The sequence below is a fragment of the Kwoniella newhampshirensis genome, chromosome 1, assembly GCF_039105145.1.
Source record: "Kwoniella newhampshirensis strain CBS 13917 chromosome 1, whole genome shotgun sequence".
Classification (NCBI taxonomy): Eukaryota; Fungi; Basidiomycota; class Tremellomycetes; order Tremellales; family Cryptococcaceae; genus Kwoniella; species Kwoniella newhampshirensis.
Window position 1 is genome coordinate 817,723 of NC_089955.1, and position 19,889 is coordinate 837,611.

Consider the following 19,889-nt stretch of genomic DNA (forward strand, 5'->3'; position numbering starts at 1 on the left):
GTCTATCAAAGAGTGCCACTTTTCTGGCTCGACATGGGAGATGACTTGGAGCACGGACCTTTTTCACATCCATCACAATCCACTTTACTCAAACCTTCTCTTTTCACAGAACAGACAGATCACCAAGAACAATCCAATCATCATGCATCATCTCGACTCGATACTGAAACAATAGCGACCTCAGACACAATTCCGCACAACTTTGGCTGGAATATCATTTCGGGGAGTCAAAGACGATTCGAGACCGAGACGAGCGACCTCACGATGGAAGTCGATAACGATCGACTTACAGATGACGAGCGGATGGACGAGGATTATCAAGATTTACCCGCAGGAGGATCGGTGAAAGACGATGATGGAGATGCCGTGATGATTGCAGATGGAGAAGAGTACGTAGTTGAAGAAGGAGAAGCAGATGGAGTAGGGGAGATGGAAGCCGAACCGATAATCTCAAGTGAGAGCATCAATACCACTACCGAATTGCCTATACCAGCGACGACCGACCCCAATCCTTTCCTATCCACTCCTCCTCTCTCGGACCCATTCCAGACGGGTAATCCTTTCGCGATGACAGCGAAACCGTTGGAATCACCTCCTGCACCAGAGACGGAGATGACACCCGTTCACGAGGAAGAGGGAGTACCGACGACAGCGGTTGGTGGCGAAGCTTTGCCCGCGGAAGAAATGAGTGGAAGAGTCTCGACCGGGAATCATTTTGATACCGTTACTGCTCCTTTCACAGCGCCGTTGCCACCAGCTACTACTCACATAGAGTCGGAAACGACAACGGAACCCGAAAGTGTTCCACCTTTGGTGACCGTACTGGAGCCACAAACAGACCACGCGGTCGCAGAGTCGTCAACCATGGGAGCGCCTCGCGAGCCAACTCCTGCAGTGTCGGACGCAGAGGAGGAAGCCGATGCTGCTGTGCATGAGACTGACCATGTTGAGGTCGGTGATGAGGATGAAGGAGCAGAAGACGGCGACGAAGCAGAGTACTACGAGGATGAAGCAGAGCATGACGAACAGGTCGAATCCGAAGGAGAGATTGGTGGCGAATTGGATCAACATGGAGATGTCTTGTACGACGGAGCGGAGGCCGAAGATGATAGCGAAGAAGATTATCCCATCGACGCAGACTCCTTACCACCCATCATACTTCATCTCCCCTCATCACTAGGGGCTCGAACACTCTTTGCACCTCTTGAGAGCGACCCGGGTCAACTCCCCATCTGGTTGAAAGGCCGACAGGCGGAGCTGGCGGAGGCCAGCTTGTCAGATGTCTGGAGTGCTATCAGAGCTGAATGTGCCAAAGAGGGTATCGTGAAGAATGGTGGAATGATAATTACCGAGACACAGATGGATCTGAGAATGAACGAGGTGAGTCTAGCTTCGCTTATCGGCGAATCACGAAGCTGTACCTCTTCTTCTTGTCTCAAAGCAGGGGTTCAGCTGACGGAATTTGTGCATGATGTAGGACGATGTGAACCTCCAATCTATCACTTTCCTCGAATTGATCCTCTTGTATCAAGGTTGTGGCTTGCCTACACCGGTACAGCTCCACCTGTCCTGGGAAACATCGAGATTCATTACACGCTTCAATGCGATCCAGGAGGAGCTGGACGCGGTCAACATCAGGAGAAGTGAAAGCGCAGAATTGCAAGACGAAGTCGTGAATGTGGATGGAGATGAAGCAGGGGAGGAGCAAGGAGGCGAAGATGATGAGAATCTTGGTTTAGGCGAATTCGAAGAAGTGATTGAAGATAGGTATGAGTCAGAGCCAGGTGCAAATGGTGAGACACCAGCTGAAGGAGAAGGTGACGAAGTGGTGTATAACGAAGAAGAAGAAGAGTATGAAGAGGAAGAAGCCGGTGAAGTGTACGAAGGAGGTGAACAACAACTTGAGTCAAAGCACAATGAGTACGAAAAGAAGGCCGACGGAGCGAAGCAAGAAGTATTCGATGATGATGTCAAGGGAGACACGGCACAAGAAGGTGATAACGATGGTGAGTCGAAGATTCATAGAGGCGAGCGATACTGACTCTGGACCAAACGTAGCTGATATTCAAAACGCTAAATACCATCGAGACGACAACAGTGCAGAGCACGGAACCGCCCATGAAGGCCTCCAAAGAGGCGCTGAAGAAGCTAACGATGTTGCTTCTTTTTACAGTGAGTTACCGCTAGCATCAATATGGTCAGTCAACGGTCCAGGCTGATTCCTTTCTCCGCTCAGATGATCACACACAGAGGGGAACTCTAGCCGGAGGGCTCGCACAAGGAGGCGATGACGAGGTGGATCAACCTGCAGAACATCCGGACGAGGCATCAAAGGAGGACGACAGAGAACAAAGGGAAGGCGATGTGTCGGGCAGTGGTGGTAAGTGGTCATATCGTTGAAATCCTTTTGACTGTTGTCCTCGTACTGATTGTCGATTTGCCACCTACATAGAAGCTGAAGAGAATATCGAATCAGACTTTGTGCAAGATACTCAAACAGATATGGCAGACTCTACTCCAATTTCTGCTGAGCCTCGAGCCGAGCTTCCCGTGCATGAAGCACAAGGCGAGACGGAGTACGAGGATGAGGAACGAGCTGAACAGGCGACGGAAGATGCGAAAGTCGACGAGAAAGTCTCTCCTATCGACGATTCTGTCAACGATAATGAGATAGCGTTGAGTCGACCTGACCCCAACGAGACTGTCGAGACTGGCATAGCAACCAACGATACCGCAGAGCAGGCCACGGGGCGATCGTCTTTGTCACCTTCGGAGTATCAGAAGGCTATCGGCGTGGCGAATCGCGCCTTAGGTATGGCGCCGATTCCCGAAGTACAGGACGCTGAGGACGAGGTCCCTCTTGATGAAGTGGAGGAAGAGGGAACTCTCATTGAGAAGGAGCAAGGTGTTGTAGACGCCGTGCCGGATGGACTTGCAGAGGGCGGAAACATTACTGAACTTGTGGGGGACTACCGATCCGGTGAGATTGGAGGTGCCACTGAGGAAGACTATCCCGAGGATGGTGAGTCGACCAATCCTCAGATTGTAAAACAGGTCATCGAGCTGAGAATTTTGGTAGATGATTACGAAGGTCGCGACACTCGAATTGGAAATCCCACAGACACCTACGAAGGTGGCGAAGAAGATGATATTGATGCAGAGGGAATATACGACGATGACGACCCCACCTATGAGGATGAGGATCGCGAATACGAAGGCTCAGGATCGACAGAAGATACTCTGGAAGATGATGAGGATCCTTCAGCAGGTACAGGTCCCGCTTCTGGACTGGGATTTGACACGGGTGAGGAGGTATACGAATCATCCGGAGTAGTTGAAGATGTGGGAGCAACATCAAGGGTTCCCAAGCGGGTGTTGAGGGACGATGAAGATGAAGGAGACTTGGACAGCAAGAGGGCGAGGACGGGCCGGATGGCCGATCCTGGTGAGTGACTCTGGAAGGATGTTTTGCAGAGGTCGGACAGCTGACCAGCTGGACGTCTGACGCAGAGTAAGCAAATATAACAGACGTTTTCGTCTCACACGAACTGCTATCAGTTGCGCGATCCTCGCCATTCGAAAACCTCATATTTTGACTACGATATTTATCGATCTGCCTCGTCGATATCCCAGAGACATCATTCTTCGCAACTTGTTGTCCAGCCCGTACAAATCAACCAGATTGCCGTCAATCAGGCCTCCTCGTTCCAGACTGCTGCTAGCGGGTATCTCCTTAACCCCGCCCGTCTATCCACTCCAAAGTCCCACAACTCTCTCATTCCTTGATCTTCTCATACCAATCCATCGAAACGACTGACGACCTGAAAAGACCTTACGACATATTCCTTTCCCGCCATCGTCATGTCACCGCACGAATATCGATTCCTCACTTGACAAGGTAAGTCCATACGTAAGTCAATTTTTTTTCCTCTCTCTTTCACTCTTCCTCTATTACTTATGTCGTGTATGTGATTTGCGCATTCTTGGCGAGGCGTACTGAGGGCGCGGGGTATTGATGATGAGTTGTGGATGTTGTGTTTTATTTATCTGGACAAGCCGATCCGATCGCGCATGCACATTTGACATGATGCCTCTATGATGCATTTTGATGCTCGTATCGAGATTGCGACGACTCATATGGCCAAATGTCCCATGGTAGCAATATATCGAGATACATATGACCTTCTCACGAATAACGCCAATTCAAATCAATGACAGGCCAGGTATAAGGGTGATATCCAATTGCAATGAACGAAAGAAGTCGAAGCGGCTCAAACGATGAAGCAAGTAAAGCGGCACATGACAGACATCCAACGATCATTCAGACCTGTTCTGCGTGGTTCGAGGCAGGCGCATCACCCTGAACGATCTTCTCGTGATGGGTGGAAGCTTTCCCATCCTGAGTGAGACCCATTTCGGCCGCGAATGTACTGTGCGGTGTCCAGCCGGGTGATCTGGAGGGTTTTCCACATTCTTCCATCATACGATCGACTTGCTCGAGAGTGAGACCCTTGGTTTCTGCGAGAGAGAGAGAGAGCGGTGCCAATCAGAGTCAGCACGGGTCAAGGGACATCCGTGAATTGTTTGCGAAGGTCGAGAGTCGTTTGGACTTACCCCACACTAGGAAATAGGCGTAGATAAAACAGAGGACACATGTCGATCCCCAAATGAAGAAGACTCGAGAACCGAGATTCTACAAGGAGTAATACCAGTCATCAGCCTTTTTTTTGTGTTGGGCTGGGTAGGCAAGGTGATGACCACTTACACCCTGGTCAGTGCCGACCATGTAAGGGGTGATGACACCGATGATACAGTTCCAGAACCAATTGGACGCCGTCGAGAGACCGACACCCCTCGATCGGATGGGCAACGGGAAGATCTCACCGATGCAAACCCATGCACCGGGACCCCAGGTGGATGCGAAGAAGAAGATGTAGACGCAGATGAACGAGATCTGAGCTTTGACAACGGCCGGATCTCCTGGTCTCGCAACTCCTATGATACCGACGATGAACTCGCAGATGAACATGCCCATCGCTCCCCAGATGAGGAGTGGTCGTCGACCGAATCGCTCGATCGTCCAGAATGAGATCGGGGTGGAGCAGACATTGACAAGAGTCGTGATGAGCGAGATCAGGAAAGGGTTGCTGATCGTACCGAGATCGTTGAAGAATGTGGTACCGAAGTAGAAGATGAAACTGAGCAGTATCGGAAAGCAGCATCAGCAACGTTCGTGCAGAAAGACATGGATATGGCTGTTATGGAAGAGAAACATGTCTCACTTGACACCGGTCCATTGTTGCATCATCTGCAACGAGATACCCAAAAGAGTCCTTCGAAGATTCGAACCAGGGTTTTTGATACCACCGGTGAAGCACGCACCCCACGAACCGAGATAAGTCTGCGAAGGGATGAGTTCCGTCTCGTATTCGTGGTTGGCGACGATCTCCGCCAATTCTTCCTGGATGTATGCAGAACCCTCCGGTTGACCTCGCACTCTTGCGAGGGATCTGGCAGCTCTGTCCAGCTTGCCATGTTTGACATACCATCTTGGGGATTCGGGTAGCAAGAAGAGACCGGTACCGAGGATCAACGCCCATAAGAATTGGACGGAGATGGGGATTCGATATGAGCCGGTGTCTAGTCGGTTTTGTGTGGCATAGCAGACACAGGAGGCCAAAAGAAGACCGATCGTGATGCAGAACTGATAGCCAGAAACGATAGCACCTCGTACTTTTCGAGGCGCGACCTCAGACATGTACAGAATAATGATGGCCGAGACGAAACCGACACCAAATCCAGCAACCAGTCGACCGGCGACAAGCTGTCCAGAGCATCTCGTCGGTCATCCGGCCCTCGCTCGAAGCCAAGGGATTGGAGTAGTAAAGGCATAAAGTGACGATCTAACACTCACCAGACCGAGACTAGTCGAGGCAGTCTGCAGAATACAACCGACGATGAACACGGCGCATCCAGTGATGATGGTGATTCGTCGACCATAGTAATCGGCAAGATCACCAGCGATGATCGCACCAAAGAAGGTACCCGCGGAGAGGATCGACACGATCAAGGATTTCTGCCATGCAGGGAGAGTGAAGGCATTTCGGGTCGCCTGGCTCGCATCAGGGGGAGGAATGGGAATACCTGTGTAAAGATTGATAAAGTATGGCATCCCGAGAACACCTGTCGTTGACATTTCACGTCAGCTGGGCCGTCCGTTCACGAGTTCTCGCCTCGTTCCCGCATGTAAAGATACACTTGCCGTTCATGTATCCACTATCGAATCCTATCGTGAGAGCAAGCAGATCAGCAGAGTAGGCCGGGACGCGGAGACACAGATTGTGCCGGAACACTTACCGAAGAAGATACCACCAAAGGAGGCAAAAGCGCAGAGAAGATACGCTTTTATGGTGACGGGTGCCTCAACCCTGTCGGGGTTGCTGGTGGCCGTGAGCACTGCACCGCCGGGCACTGTGAGGAACTGGTTAGCGATGGATTACATCCAAGATGAGTAAGTGAACCCACTGTTGGTTGCTATTTGGTCAATCCGGTGAAGAACTGTCAAGTCAAGAACAGTAGAGGACCGATCAGCACGCTGACCGGCACAGGGCTGTACTCAAACAGATGTCACCGGAACTCACAAGAGAGTCGGCTTGCTGTGTGTTTCTGCGCTTCCTTGTTAGGTAAGACGAGAAGGGAAAACGAGAAGGTCAAGGAAGGATGATTGTGGGAAAGATGTCCGTTATATATGTATGGATGGAGGGCGTGGGTCGGTGGTAGAGGTCATACGACTCGATTGGTCAATCATCTCCAAGTCTGCGTACGTTCAAACGTGTAAACAAGCTCGATTTCTCCCCTTTGCCCCTTCCACAGAGACATGTTCAGGTGTTTGAAATGATCGACGGGACAAAGAGGATGGGGTCTACACGGGGATCCATCCAGACCAAGCTCGAAACACCAGGCCACGATCCGCTCTTCTTCTCCCTTCTCCCTTGCTTCATTTTCTTGGCAAATCTCCGTGTGTGTGGGGGGAGGGGCGGGGGGATTTAGGAATAGTTTGGTCCCGGACGTGGTTATCGACCGGTGTGTGAACAAAAGTCCTCTTCTTTCCTCGTCAGTCTCATGTCACATGAGAGAGCTCGAGTGACGTCCAAGCGAAGTGGTCTCCCTGTCATTTCCAACCGGTGTCTTCCTCTCAGTTTCCAGTCTCGCAAGATGACAGTCACCACAGAAAGAGTCAGATGCCGCTTTTTACCCTGCCTCGCTGCACCTGGATCCAAGGAGAAGGAGAGAAAGGTACGCGAGGTGATCGCGGCAGTTGGCTTCTGACGTAATTCTGATCGCCAAGCTGACAAACGTTTGATCCCGAACCATGTCTGGAGGGGAATTGCAAGTCATGATGACAAGCTCTCCTGTTGCACGCTTGTGGCTGTGTTATGGGAAGATCCTGCGTTGACCCGATTAGATTAAAGCTGGGTGACAGCTGTCTGCGTAGCGTATCGATCTGGTAATCTCTCAATGAATGCTGCGTTTGCGACTGGGTGACTGCGGTGAGTCTTTCCTCGTAGGAGTACGTCCGTCAGAAGGGTCGACGAGCCTCGCTTGACCTTCCAAGCATTCTTATGATCGGAGTGGTCTTTGTTGAGACTGGTACGATATGAGTGAGCTATGGATGTGAGGACCTTTGTGGAAGTGCAATCGCCGACAGGATGAGGGAACAACTCCCCGACGACATGAACCAGACCAAACACCTCAAAAACGCTTGGCCCAGTTCGAGCAGAAGCCATTCTTCGTCAACTTGTTGGTCACCGCAGTAACATAAGATCACGGGGAGACCCAAGTCCCCACGGTGAGATGCCGAGCTTGATTTACGTCGGGATCTGATTCGAATGTCGCATCGTTGGGACATGGTCAAGTTACCCATGACTTGGCGTTACTGTCTGGTGACGTTGACGGCTCGACCTGTGCTCGGTTTTTTTTTTCGATATTTGGGTCCGGCTACCGAAGAACAGAACAGAAGAAAACGATATGACACAAAGACCATCGTACTGACTCTCGGCGAGGCTGTCTCTGCGTACTAGATTATTATGTGCTTGTTGTGTCTCGCGAGTGTTTCTGCGGCGCGCTTCAAGAGCCAGTCTGCGATAACACCGGTCGAACCTCCCCACAGCTGTATGGTGAGGATGTGGCGCATGTACGCTGAGCCAAAGCCGAGGAGATTGTCATTCCAAGATAAATAAATATCTGAGCTCGTCACGACGCGGATCAAACGAGGTAGGACATAAGTTAGACACCTGGATGTCCTTTTGTCCCTGAAAAGAGATGTGTGTATCTGCCTGCAGTAAGACGAGCATTCGCATACCCTCCAGAAAGAACTAATGACATCGATATCAAGGCCTGGATCACGGACCAAAGTGCCGCCCACACATAACTCATTCGATGGTAACACTCAGTCTGATAACCATAGATCGTGTCATATCAATGCTTCCACTCCGACCCGACTGATGAGATGAGCTGCAACATCATCCAGGAGCCTTTCATTGATTTGTGACGTGACGTGCATCTCGAGCGTATATGGACGAATCTTAGAATAGTCGTGGCTCGTGGCGGTAATTCCCCTGCAAGAACAGTAAGAATATCGGAGCTGCATTAATGCAGGATGACTCCAGGTGTGAGAGGTAATATCATGATCGCATATAAACGTGGGTAAAGAGTAGTAGTAGTATAGGAACAACATGTCCTTCTTGTATATACAAACGACGCAGAACGATAGAAAGAAGGAAGAATGTCCGTTCGTAAGTACGAACTCCATTGACCAAAGAACCGAAAGAATACCGAAACCATCTCTCGACTAGGACATTCAGGCAGCCTGCGAGTACCCTTGATCCCATGTCTGATCGGCGATGTATGGGCTACCATAGTTGAATCCTTCGGGTTGAGGCTGATGTTGATGTTGGTGGAGGTAGTCCATCTGTTGTTGCTGCATGTAGGAGTGACTGCCTGCTGATCGAGGGTAATATCCAGCAGAAGCTGATGCTTGCATTGTTGCTGAGTGGCCGAATGCAGGAGAGTCCATGGGAGAGGCAGCGCCAGCGTGATTCAGGATAGGTGCAAGATGGTTGTTGTGGAATGCTCGCGGTTGTTGTTGTTGTTGTTGTTGTTGTTGTTGATCATTGGCGGCTTCTGGGTTGGGCGATCGAGAGTAATCTGACCAAGCAACCTCTGACCCGGAGTGAGGGTACGGTGAGAGAGCGTGCGGGGGAGCTTCGCGCCATACGTGACCTGACAAGTGGGATGGCGCGTAATTGAAGGGTGAGGGGGAGTTAGTGTATGCATTGTCATAGCCTGTTTGATTAGGAATGGCAAGGGTTTGAGGTCGCCCGCTGTGCTTGTGTCGCTTTTGAGGTTGACTGGTGTACGGATTGGGCATGCCCATGTTGATGTTTTCTTTGTTGTCGACCGTGAACTGAGCGTGAGATCGCTTCTCAGGTCCACCATCCGGAGAGATAGCTGAGGGAGAAACGGGAGGGTTGGGAAGGTACGCAACGAGGTTTTGGTCAGATTCTGTGTGTCCCAGTCAGTCAGCTATTGAAAATTTCGGTGCAAAGTAGATCACTGACCACCAGCCAGACGCATTCGCTCCTCCTCTTTAGCAACAATGTAAATCTCCCGAAGAAGAGCAACTTTAGGAGGAGAGATGTATGCAGTTGCCTCGGCCGTTGATAGCTCAAGACGAGCTACAGAGACAAGAGGGCTTCGAAGGATACAAGCAAGGAGTTGTTTACGCTCTGCGAGACACGAAGATGTCAACGGCCGAGACATGTGACGTACGAGACAAAACAACATGACTTACCTTCTTTGGGGAGATGATCCGGCTCACGATGCTTCACACCTGCAGGCCACCACTCGGGCTTGAACTCCTCACCCTTGTTGTAAGGGTACTTCATCTGTTTCTTGGGCTCGATGACCTTGATCCAGGCCTTGACGACGAGTTTGCAGGTTTGTTGTTGAATGTTGGTGAATCGCTCCAGGTAGAAGTTGAGGATCGCGTTGGGTGCGAGATTGACGGGGTAGCCCTGACCAGCAGCAGGAGTAGAAGATCGAGTGGCAGCGGAGAACGTTGACATCATGTGAGAAGGTGAGGGACGCTTGAGCTGAGAGATGGAGAATGGACCGGTTCCCTTGAGAGGAGTTTCCATATTTTCGTTCTCCTCGACCAAGGTTCTGTCCGCGTCCATCTCCTCGCCATCCTCCTCCTCGCCGTTCTCATCCACACCATCTTCCTCGATGGAAGGAGCTTCGCCCTTGTCCTCCATTCGCTTGATCTCATCCCATCGCTTCACCATCTCACCCTTGACACGCTTAGCTTCTTGCTCAAGAGCCTTCTTGTTCAAGACTCCCTCGCCTTTACCATTGACGGCTTCTTGGAGGAGTTCGGACGCGAAGATGTCGGTCTCGCCTTTAGGCGAGATCCAGGCGATGACGAACTGACTTCCGTTGATGAACGATGCTTTGCCGAGAGAACGGAGGATGAGGTCTCGCTTAGACTTGTAATGACGCGTACATCGAGGAAGGGCATGATAAGGGGTTGTTCGTACGGGAATACGAGGCATGTTCTACATGGTCGTCAGCGATCACTTCATCGGAAGCTCTGACTTATGGCACACTGACGATATGTATATATGTGTGTAGGTAGGTAAGTCCAATCGTTATATAGAGTACGTGATAGACGTCGATATGTCTTGGCTGTCGTTGTATTGGTTTGAAAGAGTGTCGTGCTGGATCAGCCAGTGATCGCGAGTGTGTGTGGTGAAGACGATGATCCGCAGTAATGGGAGTGATCAGATCGTCTGATGAGTTGGACGATGGTGACGATGATGCTTGTTAGGGATTTCTTGGAAGGGAGAGGACGTTGGGTCTTGGTATTTTTTGAGCTGGATGGATGGTAATAAATAGGAAAGATGAAAGATGAGAAGAATTGTCAGTTGGTATTCTGGGCGAGTTATAATCTAGGGATGCGTTGTTGGAGCTCCCAATACCGTCAGTGCAAAGAAAGAAAGAAATCAAAACAAGTCGCAATCTGCGCGCTGGAACGTAGATCGAGGCGTTGTTGACGTCTCTCGGTACGATTCGTTGTCATCATGACTTTTCACCCTTTGCGCTGCACCTGAGGTTGCAACACCGCCGTCCTTGTGAGCCAACGGCACATCATTACGAGCTGAACCTAACCTTTGTGTCGTCACCCTCTTGTACGTCCGCAAGGGAGAGAGCTACGAGGATCGGATCGAGCATACAGGGTCGTTCCGGGGTAAGGTTAATCCTGTTAAGAAGAACGGTCGGCACACCAAAATTAGTGATATTGTACGAAGATCCGTGGAGAAGGACAGGGAGCGAAAGAGAGCGGAGGGTGATGACAGATTTGCATCGAATGGAACGCGTAGCTCCAAAAAAGGTCAGTCGCGATTTCTTTCAGGGTTAAAACAAAATCGAAACCTGTCACATCCCAGGGGGATTCCTCGGAGCTTTTTTTCTTCACCATAGGGTTTTCCGACGACAGCGATGCGCCACTCACACTCATTATACCGTACTCGAGTACCGTACTAAAAACAGAACGCGAAGATGGAGTGACCACGGACGCGAAGGGGAGATCAGCCTGGGTGAGCGGTACATGACACCCCGTACAAGCAGGAGTGTGCTTGTGCTTGAACCCGGTGATACGGTGGGGCCTTTCTTTATCAGACTGACCTCTGCCAGCTGATCATGGGAGTTGACAGTCTCGGTCCGGCTCAGGGCGGCGTGATCGGAGATGGAACGATACACGACGAGTACTCAAACACTGGCACTGTAGAGGTCCTCTGCAACCCCGAAGGGAATCAGGCGCGTTGCACGGTTCTCACATCACTTTGTCAAGTACGTAATCAGACGGGGATATATTCGTATGATCCATTTACTGGTTTTCTCCCTCGCCAGACTGCCACATAATAACTCTTCCGCTGCACCCCGCGTTGTTACCCCACATTTCTGTCTCTGTTCAGACAGAGTTCGCAGTCGCCGCGCAACAAGCTTTGATGATGGATGTCTGAAGCGATGGATGGTGAATTCAACCCTTCACACCCCCTCCAGTCCGATAGAAGCGACCTCTCCGAGTACACAGCAGTACACAGCAGTCGATCGATCATCCCCACGTCGATCCTCCACCGACAGACAGGGTGACCGTTGCTCGCACATCGGGTTCACAACTGTTTTACCGTCGTCCACCGAGCCTCGGACCAAATATAACTCCTTTGTGCCGCGAGAATCCGACACCTCTGGAAAACTCGTAGCCAGCACCCAGGCCGGCTAGCGTAAGCTCTCGAGGCAAAGTCTCCGTACTTGTCATACGTCTGGTGAGTCCAATCTCTCCTCGATCAACCAATGTGGGGCGGAAGCTTATTGCGGTGCAGTCAGCTCGTCCTTGGCGTCGGTGAACAGCAAACCTGGGAGACAAATACCCCTTTCAAGTCTTTGTATAGTGGTGGAGAGAACATCGTCAAAATGATGATCCCACGATGGAAATACATAGGAATAGCGGGAGGAGTGGTGGTGAGCTTCGGGAATATACTCATTCAGTCCTGTCCTTCTAGAAGCTCATCAATCGTCATCAGGTCATGCTACATATGCTTCTCTCGATCCATCCGACATACCGAGCGACGACATCACCTTTCAATCTTCTGCCTTCACAAGGCGGTTGGCGAGGTTCTGCGCCTCCAGATTCGGCGGTGCCCGAGTGGGGAGGAGCTGGGTTGCCGACAGTTGATGATCTGAAAAATAACGAAGATGTGTTGGAAGGAAGACGGAAAGCTAACGCGGTGTTCGTCGTGCTGGGTGAGCTGACATGTACTGCTCCCGCTTGCCAAAATTGGTTTGCTAAACAATCGTCATGTGATAGCACGGAACTCGGACTTGTGGCCTTTCCTCGATTCGATGAGACAGATGGAGGACAGATTCAATCATTGGGCAAAGTACGACTACGTATTTTTGAACGAAGAAGTGAGTCTCCTTCACTGTGCGGTTGGGGACACAAGGAGGTAGAGCGAGATCTGATCGATAGCTCTTACCAATATAGGATTTCTCCGATGAGTTCAAACGTTACACACAGTCCATGACGAAGGCGAAATGTTCTTACGGAAAGATCGAACCCGATCATTGGTACCAGCCGGACTGGTGAGCTGTCTCCTAGGAACACACGCAGCAATCACGCAGCGACCACGCTAATATGTTCCGAATCAGGATTGATGAAGATAAGGCTCGAAAAGCTCGAGAAGAAATGATCAAAAAGAAGGTCATCTATGGTCACTCGGTACCATACAGGAATATGTGCCGTTTCAACTCTGGAGTGCGTCACTGCTCGAATGTTCATGCGAGCCAATTCTGACTCACGAAACGCAGTTCTTCTTCCGACATCCACTCTTGGCCGACTACGACTATTACTGGCGTATCGAGCCATCGGTCAAATTCTTCTGTGATCTTGGTGAGTCAGCTCATATGGCTGCACCAGCCTTGAGTACAATATCTGACGGTTTTCTTTTGGCAGCCTATGATCCCTTCTTGGTTATGCAGGATGAGAACAAGGTATACGGTTTCACCATCTCCCTCTTCGAGTACATCGAGACTATTCCTACGCTATGGGATGCGGTCAAGGGTAAGCTCAAGCTTCCCTCACCAGTGCTGTGCAAAGTGGACTTGCTGATCAAAGCTGTCATGTTTAGAATTCATTGGTGAACATCCTGACTATCTTCCTGAGGGTAACGCGATGCAATTCCTTAGTGATGACGGTGGAGATACCTACAACAAATGCCACTGTGAGTTCCGCATACCTAAAACGGACTACGAACGAGTGGCTGATCAAACTTCTTGTATCGATAGTCTGGTCGAACTTCGAGATTGGTGAGTGCCGTGACTTGCTCAATCGCCGGATATCCACTCATCACCTATTGTTATGTTTTATCCCTTCGCAGGCGATCTCAATTTCTGGCGTTCACAACCGTACATGGAGTTCTTCGACTACCTCGACAAGAAGGGTGGATTCTACTACGAACGATGGGGAGATGCACCCGTCCACTCAATTGGCGCAGCCTTGTTCGCGAAGAAGGAACAAATTCACTTTTTCGAAGACATTGGATATAGGCACGAACCCTTCCAAGTGAGTCGACGTTCCCGTGGTTTCGAAGTCAGTGCTGAGGCACGACCCCAACAGCACTGCCCTCAAGGTGAGTCTCACACGCGTGGCAACTGTTGGTGCGATCAAGGCAACAACTTTGACTGGGAATGGTGAGCGTGGCGCCTGTTGTCGACGGAAGGGGACATGCTAATGATCGTATGCGACATAGGTACTCATGTACCAAAAAATACACGGAGATGTTCTAGCTCATATGATGTATGGTGATGTATGATTGGCTGGTCGAGATCAGCCGATTGGGTGCATGCACTACACATGCTCTCTAGGCTTTTCACAACGTGCATGAATCTACACTTCAAGGCGGACTGCTTAATGCCTCGTATTCATCCTCCGACACCAGCCTTCGAGTTGTCGGAGAGGATGTCAACAATGGGCCTTCGCGCCATTTGATTACGACGTGTCTTCATCTGTCAAAGTCCGCGACCGATTTCCACTCCGCATATGCAATCCCTCGATGATCAAAGGCTGCAATCGTCTCCCTTGTGGTTGCGAAGGCCACAGGGCGATATGATCCAGACTCACGTCAATTTGATGCATTTCTCGGATAAATATTGCAGTGCAAGACCAGAGTCCGTACTCGATCGGAGATTCACTCCCTGTCAGAGTAAGTCGAAATTGTGATCCTGTGCGATGTTCAGAAGGCTAACAATTGGACAGCGAGTCTATTTTGGGCGTTCACAGCATCACCAAATACATATAAAAGCCGGGTGACTGAAGATGATATTGCAGCTGTCTTCAATATCTCTCTTCAATCATACATAAGCTTACGCTCACACATTACACTTTCACCCATACTGACGCTCACACTCACATCCTAATCAACCAGATCACCCAACCATCTGCTTCAGTCGCAATCGCAACCATCATGCCTTTGTCATCCACTTCATCCACTACGCCAACAGCACAGCCCTCTTCTCCATCTTCACATGACCTATCACACCCCACTTGGACAAATCATCACCTGGTGCTGGTGAAAGTAGAAGAAGGGACACTTTTGGGCATAGAGAGTGGAATCCCAAGTGCGTCTAGCACCGCTCTTCAAGACATGAAGGAGTACAGTGATGCCTATGGTCAGGCCTTCAAAAGCAGTCTGGCGGATTATCAGGGTCCACTTGAAACGCAAGACAACCTGAACCAGTATGCCAGATATGTTAGTCAGGTGGTCTCTGACATTGGAAAGAACACAAAAACAGATCTCACAGTGGTGAGCAGGCATACCTTTGATGATTGGCGCAGAGTATACGGTCTTTGCAACCTAAAAGGGACAGAGAACGGTGTGATGGTCCTGGGGACAAAGTCCAACAAACCACCAGGGCTCTGGAACAGCTGGATGTTTGGACCCACAGAACATGTCATGGATTCCAGGGTCTTTGTCAATCCTTCCCAGAACTCCACAGAGATGCAACAAAAGATATCAGAAGGGCAACGTCTGCTGAAAGCTTACCATGCTGCCTCTGACAACGGTGAGAATAGTGATCCAGAGATTGCAAAGGCTGTGGCAAAAGAATTCCCTGGTTGGTATACAACTGAAGTCAGGGCAGGAAGCTTGGAGGAGATCAAGCATTTGCTCACCAATGTGTGAACTCCAGCTCAGCCCAGGGTCAGGGCACAATATGCGATGGAGATTAGGACAATATTGATTCATGCATCGATCCTGACTTTTACCCCAATTCCTCCCTTGTTAGTCTCTTCTGTTCATCATGCTGTCATGATGGTCAATGTGGACCTCACTCAAAGAGCCCTATCACACAATGGAACAGCACAATATGGGGATAACAAGGATAACAAGGTTAACAAGGATAACAAGGATAGCGAGGATAGAAATGAACTTGACACGGATATCTAGAGGGGCTGGTTGCAGCTCTAGATAGACTGAGGTATCACAGTGATATTGTTGAACGATGAACAAGGTACTAGGTATGACTTTCAATCGAGAAATCACTAAGGAAAGACTAGAACAACAAGAACTGAGACGATGTATATATATATATCTCCACTAACGCATCCACCAGCATGCGTAGAACATCGATCAACTTCCTCCTGTTTCTATCGTTCACCTGCAGCGCCCTTTAGCTTGGCCTTCGGCGAGTATATCGAGTTGTGCTCGAAGATATCAAAGATGTTGAGGATATTGAGAGGGGTTACATAATGATGGCTTATTTGTGGTCGTGGCGGAATGGCAGTCATGACAACCAAATTGTGCTCAAAGATATCAAAGATGTCGAAGATATTGATAAAGGTTACGTAACGATGTACTATTTGTGGTTGTGGCGGAATGGCCGTCATGACACCCAGCGAGCAAAACACTGCCTGCTGTATTTTAAACTTCTGCTTTCTATCTGTCTTTGAGTAATTGGAGGTCATCAAGAACAGATTGTAACACACCCTGTTACGACCCTGCACAAACACCTATTAGTTTCTTAGAATGGTTCAGTTTGGTTCATTTCACAATCTCTTATCTATTTCATATTTGGGTCGTAACTATCGGTCGCATTTCTAGCGCTGATATCTTGAGCTACATTTCTGACCTGATATTTCGTACGATATTTTAGCACTACTTTTCAGGTCGTAAATTCAGCGCTGAAAACTCGGTCTGTTCCCTGAATCCTCTTCAAATCTTTGTACTGTTAAGCAGCCCCTCTGGGCAGCTTTATGATGATCCCCCCAAGGATCAAAATATCTGCATACCTTACCAAAATACTCTCCATCTACAAAGATATCAATGGTCATCATACCTCTGGCTTGGAAGACACCTATCAGTGATACCAGAGTAGTCCTCATAGCTAGCCCGTGATCCTTCCTATTTACACACTGTCACGATCGCATACCAGTAAGGCCAACTTCCGACAAAGTTCCCAGGAGTTTGACAAACAATTGAACGAAACGGCATTCATCGGAGAAAGAACCGAAACGTTGACAAGCTTATCAATCCTATTCACCACATACGGTAAATATACAAATTGTTCAGCCACTCGAGGTTTCTTTCTACATCCGGCAAAAAGGTCGCTACACATGCAAGGTTTGGCGAACTTGTGCGAAGAAAAGGATATATACATGAACGTAGCAAAAGGAGAAAGGAGTTCCCCGTCGATTCTAGATTTTTGTCCTACCGTAGTACCTTTGAATATTATCATCTTGAATAACCTCGATACATCGACCAACATTTACTTGGCTGTTCTCGACAGAGAACCCTCAAGTTAGAAACACGATTTAGCCCAAGTCTCACCAACATCGCGTATCTTGTTCCAAGTCGGGAGCACATCAACGATAGTAGACTTTTCATTGGTTGCCTTGTAAGCTGAAACGACGGACATCCCCGTTGGTCGGTGTAGTCCCGTGACACACACCACTTGCCCGTGACCTTACACAAGTCTATGGATTACCTTTCTAATCGAAGTCTATCTACATAGACCGTCCTAGTATCCCTTCCGGACGGATCATAACACACCCAAATCGTATCGTTTGTTCTGCTTGTTCTATAATCCAGTATTGTTTTTGGTCCACTGATGATTTTGCTCTTTTTTTGTGTGTTCTACTTATGTTGTTTTATCAATCATCAAACCTGTTAGCCTTTCTTTTCCTCACATTGTTGCCCCCTCTGTTGGGCCGTTGGGGCCTCATCCAGGTGTTTTGCAATTCTCTGGTGTTTTTGAACATCGAAAAGCTTTCAGTCTCCTCAGGATGCCTCTTCCAGCAGACTGCTTTCTGCAAGATCTTCAGTATGTGCTCCCGAACTGACTCTCACATCTGGGGCTAGGTCCGAATCAAGTAGTTCATCCAACTCTTTGAAAGCTTCCGCAGGAATTGTCAAAACAGACCATTCAGGAGATCTACCATTCTTTGCTAGCATTGCATTGTAGCTTTCATCTGAGGTCATTGCCCACTTTGTCCAGGCATAGTATGATTGGAGACGGATTTTTGCATCCCGGATCCTGCTTTCCATTTCAGATCTACTGGGGGTAGACCGGACATAAGTTTTGGTTTCAGTTGAGAGCAGCATTTTGCCCATTGGGTGAGAATCACCAAACACCAAGTTGAAGCCAGAGTCAATAGCACCATTGTTTTCTTTCCTGCTCCTCACCAAAACACCAAATCTATGATCGTTGGTCTTCTCATGTACTGTGCTCATGCTCTCACAGGTAGTACCACTGACACACATGAGCTTGACTTTGAAGTCCTTGTAGGGTTTTATGTGTGAGAACTGGTTTGCCAATTCTGCAGTGGCTTCTCTCTTGTCATCCAAGGTGTTCCAGTTGAAGTATCTCCTATAATGACCAAATTGTTTCTTGAATTGGCGCTCGTACTTTTCTAAATCTTCGTCAGCCTTGTTTGATGTACCAGGGATACGCGCAGTCATGCATGTGATATCTTTCCCTTGACCAAAGAAACTGACAAGCAGGTAGCTGTATCTTCTTGTGTTAATGTGGTTTGATAAGAAGGAGTATTCATGTCTTGGCCCAGAGGAGTCAGGCTGTGCTGTGAATGATTGCTGATGAGATGACCATCTTTGATTGTATGATGACGATGATGGTCCAGCTTGTGGGCCAGGATCTGAGCCAAGTGAAGGAAAGCCATGAAATGATTGAGCTCCCTCCACTGTGGGACTGGTGTGCTCATAGTCATGGTGGTCAAAATCTGTTCCTGGGACCATCATCTGTTGGTCTAGGTGTTCCATTGCAGAAGAATCTGGTGTTGTTGCTTGCTGAAAAGACCATTGATCCTGCTGTGAAGAGGATGGAGCTTTTCCTTTGTGCTTTGAGGACTTGCCTGAGCGCTTTGAGCTTCCACCTCCAGCAAAAAGGCCCCCCTTCTTATGCTTTCTATTCTCTGGCATAGTAGGTTGTCCACAAGACAGAAAGACTTTGAGCTGAGAGGAATGGTAAACAGGTTGAAAAAGATGTATGGTGTACTCTACAGAAGTACTGCTCAAGGATAATGTGTGAGAAGTGTTTGACAGAAATAACAAAACACAACTGTCTATGACATGAGGTATTTATGTGGGCAAAAGCTATGCCAGTTGGTAGTGCTTGACCCTGCTTGGCAATGCTACTTTACTCACTAAGGCCTTCTCACAACAAGGGACAAGTGTGTTTCAGTTGAATTCTGTTTTGATGAGCCTTCTGGATATTCAGGACTTGGCATATTCAAGGTGCATGAGAAGGCTATTTCTTGGCTGGGAGTCATCTGTGTTATCATATTGAGAAGACTCACATGGCTTTTGACTAGCTCCTGTACTGTGGTGTGTTAGCTTCATATCACTTGCAGTCAGATGCATTCCTTTGCAAGCGCAGAAGCCTTCTTCTTCCCTAAAGCTGTGTTGCTCTTCATGTTGGAGTGTTTGCAGTTGACTCATTGGGAGGGAAGGCAGTATCCTGCTAAGAACACATCAGCATTGCTCAATTGATGTGTCTATAGAAATCTGCATGGAAGCCAGGAGCTTACCTTAGCTTGACAAGCCTTCTGGCCTGCTCCCTTTTTTGTTCTTCTCACAAGGCCTTCTACCCTGCAGTATGCACTTGGCTATTCAGTCATGAATTCTGGAATTAGGTATCTGATCTGAGAAACCTAACGACTACCCTTGGGGCTGTTTCTATGGTGCAACATGAGGGTCTTGAGAGCTTCACAAGTGAGGATTAGAAGCACACTGTTGTTGTGCACAAGCCTGTCACGG

At 49.1% G+C, this 19,889-nt stretch overlaps 4 protein-coding genes across 4 annotated transcripts; 2 read left to right on the forward strand and 2 right to left on the reverse strand.

The window, feature by feature from the left end:
* Window positions 1-264: 264 nt before the first annotated feature.
* Window positions 265-3,515, forward strand: IAR55_000312 (uncharacterized protein; the record flags this gene model as incomplete). Its single annotated transcript, XM_066943448.1, has 6 exons — window positions 265-1,380; window positions 1,478-2,006; window positions 2,059-2,172; window positions 2,237-2,380; window positions 2,453-3,445; window positions 3,511-3,515. The coding sequence occupies 6 exons, from the start codon at window positions 265-267 to the stop codon at window positions 3,513-3,515; spliced, it is 2,901 nt and encodes a 966-aa protein (XP_066805990.1).
* Window positions 3,516-4,321: 806 nt separating this feature from the next.
* IAR55_000313 (uncharacterized protein) lies at window positions 4,322-6,879 on the reverse strand (the record flags this gene model as incomplete). The annotated part of the gene is made up of 8 exons (XM_066943449.1): window positions 4,322-4,518; window positions 4,615-4,693; window positions 4,766-5,198; window positions 5,283-5,824; window positions 5,915-6,183; window positions 6,263-6,286; window positions 6,358-6,471; window positions 6,825-6,879. 8 exons carry the CDS (start codon window positions 6,877-6,879, stop codon window positions 4,322-4,324), a joined length of 1,713 nt encoding a protein of 570 aa, XP_066805991.1.
* A 1,981-nt stretch (window positions 6,880-8,860) lies between these two features.
* Window positions 8,861-10,613, reverse strand: IAR55_000314 (uncharacterized protein; the record flags this gene model as incomplete). Its single annotated transcript, XM_066943450.1, has 3 exons — window positions 8,861-9,564; window positions 9,621-9,788; window positions 9,854-10,613. 3 exons carry the CDS (start codon window positions 10,611-10,613, stop codon window positions 8,861-8,863), a joined length of 1,632 nt encoding a protein of 543 aa, XP_066805992.1.
* A 1,921-nt stretch (window positions 10,614-12,534) lies between these two features.
* Window positions 12,535-14,406, forward strand: IAR55_000315 (uncharacterized protein; the record flags this gene model as incomplete). Its single annotated transcript, XM_066943451.1, has 12 exons — window positions 12,535-12,582; window positions 12,645-12,864; window positions 12,929-13,029; window positions 13,106-13,203; window positions 13,270-13,375; window positions 13,429-13,510; window positions 13,574-13,681; window positions 13,749-13,841; window positions 13,906-13,926; window positions 13,998-14,182; window positions 14,237-14,310; window positions 14,370-14,406. The coding sequence occupies 12 exons, from the start codon at window positions 12,535-12,537 to the stop codon at window positions 14,404-14,406; spliced, it is 1,173 nt and encodes a 390-aa protein (XP_066805993.1).
* Window positions 14,407-19,889: the final 5,483 nt, after the last annotated feature.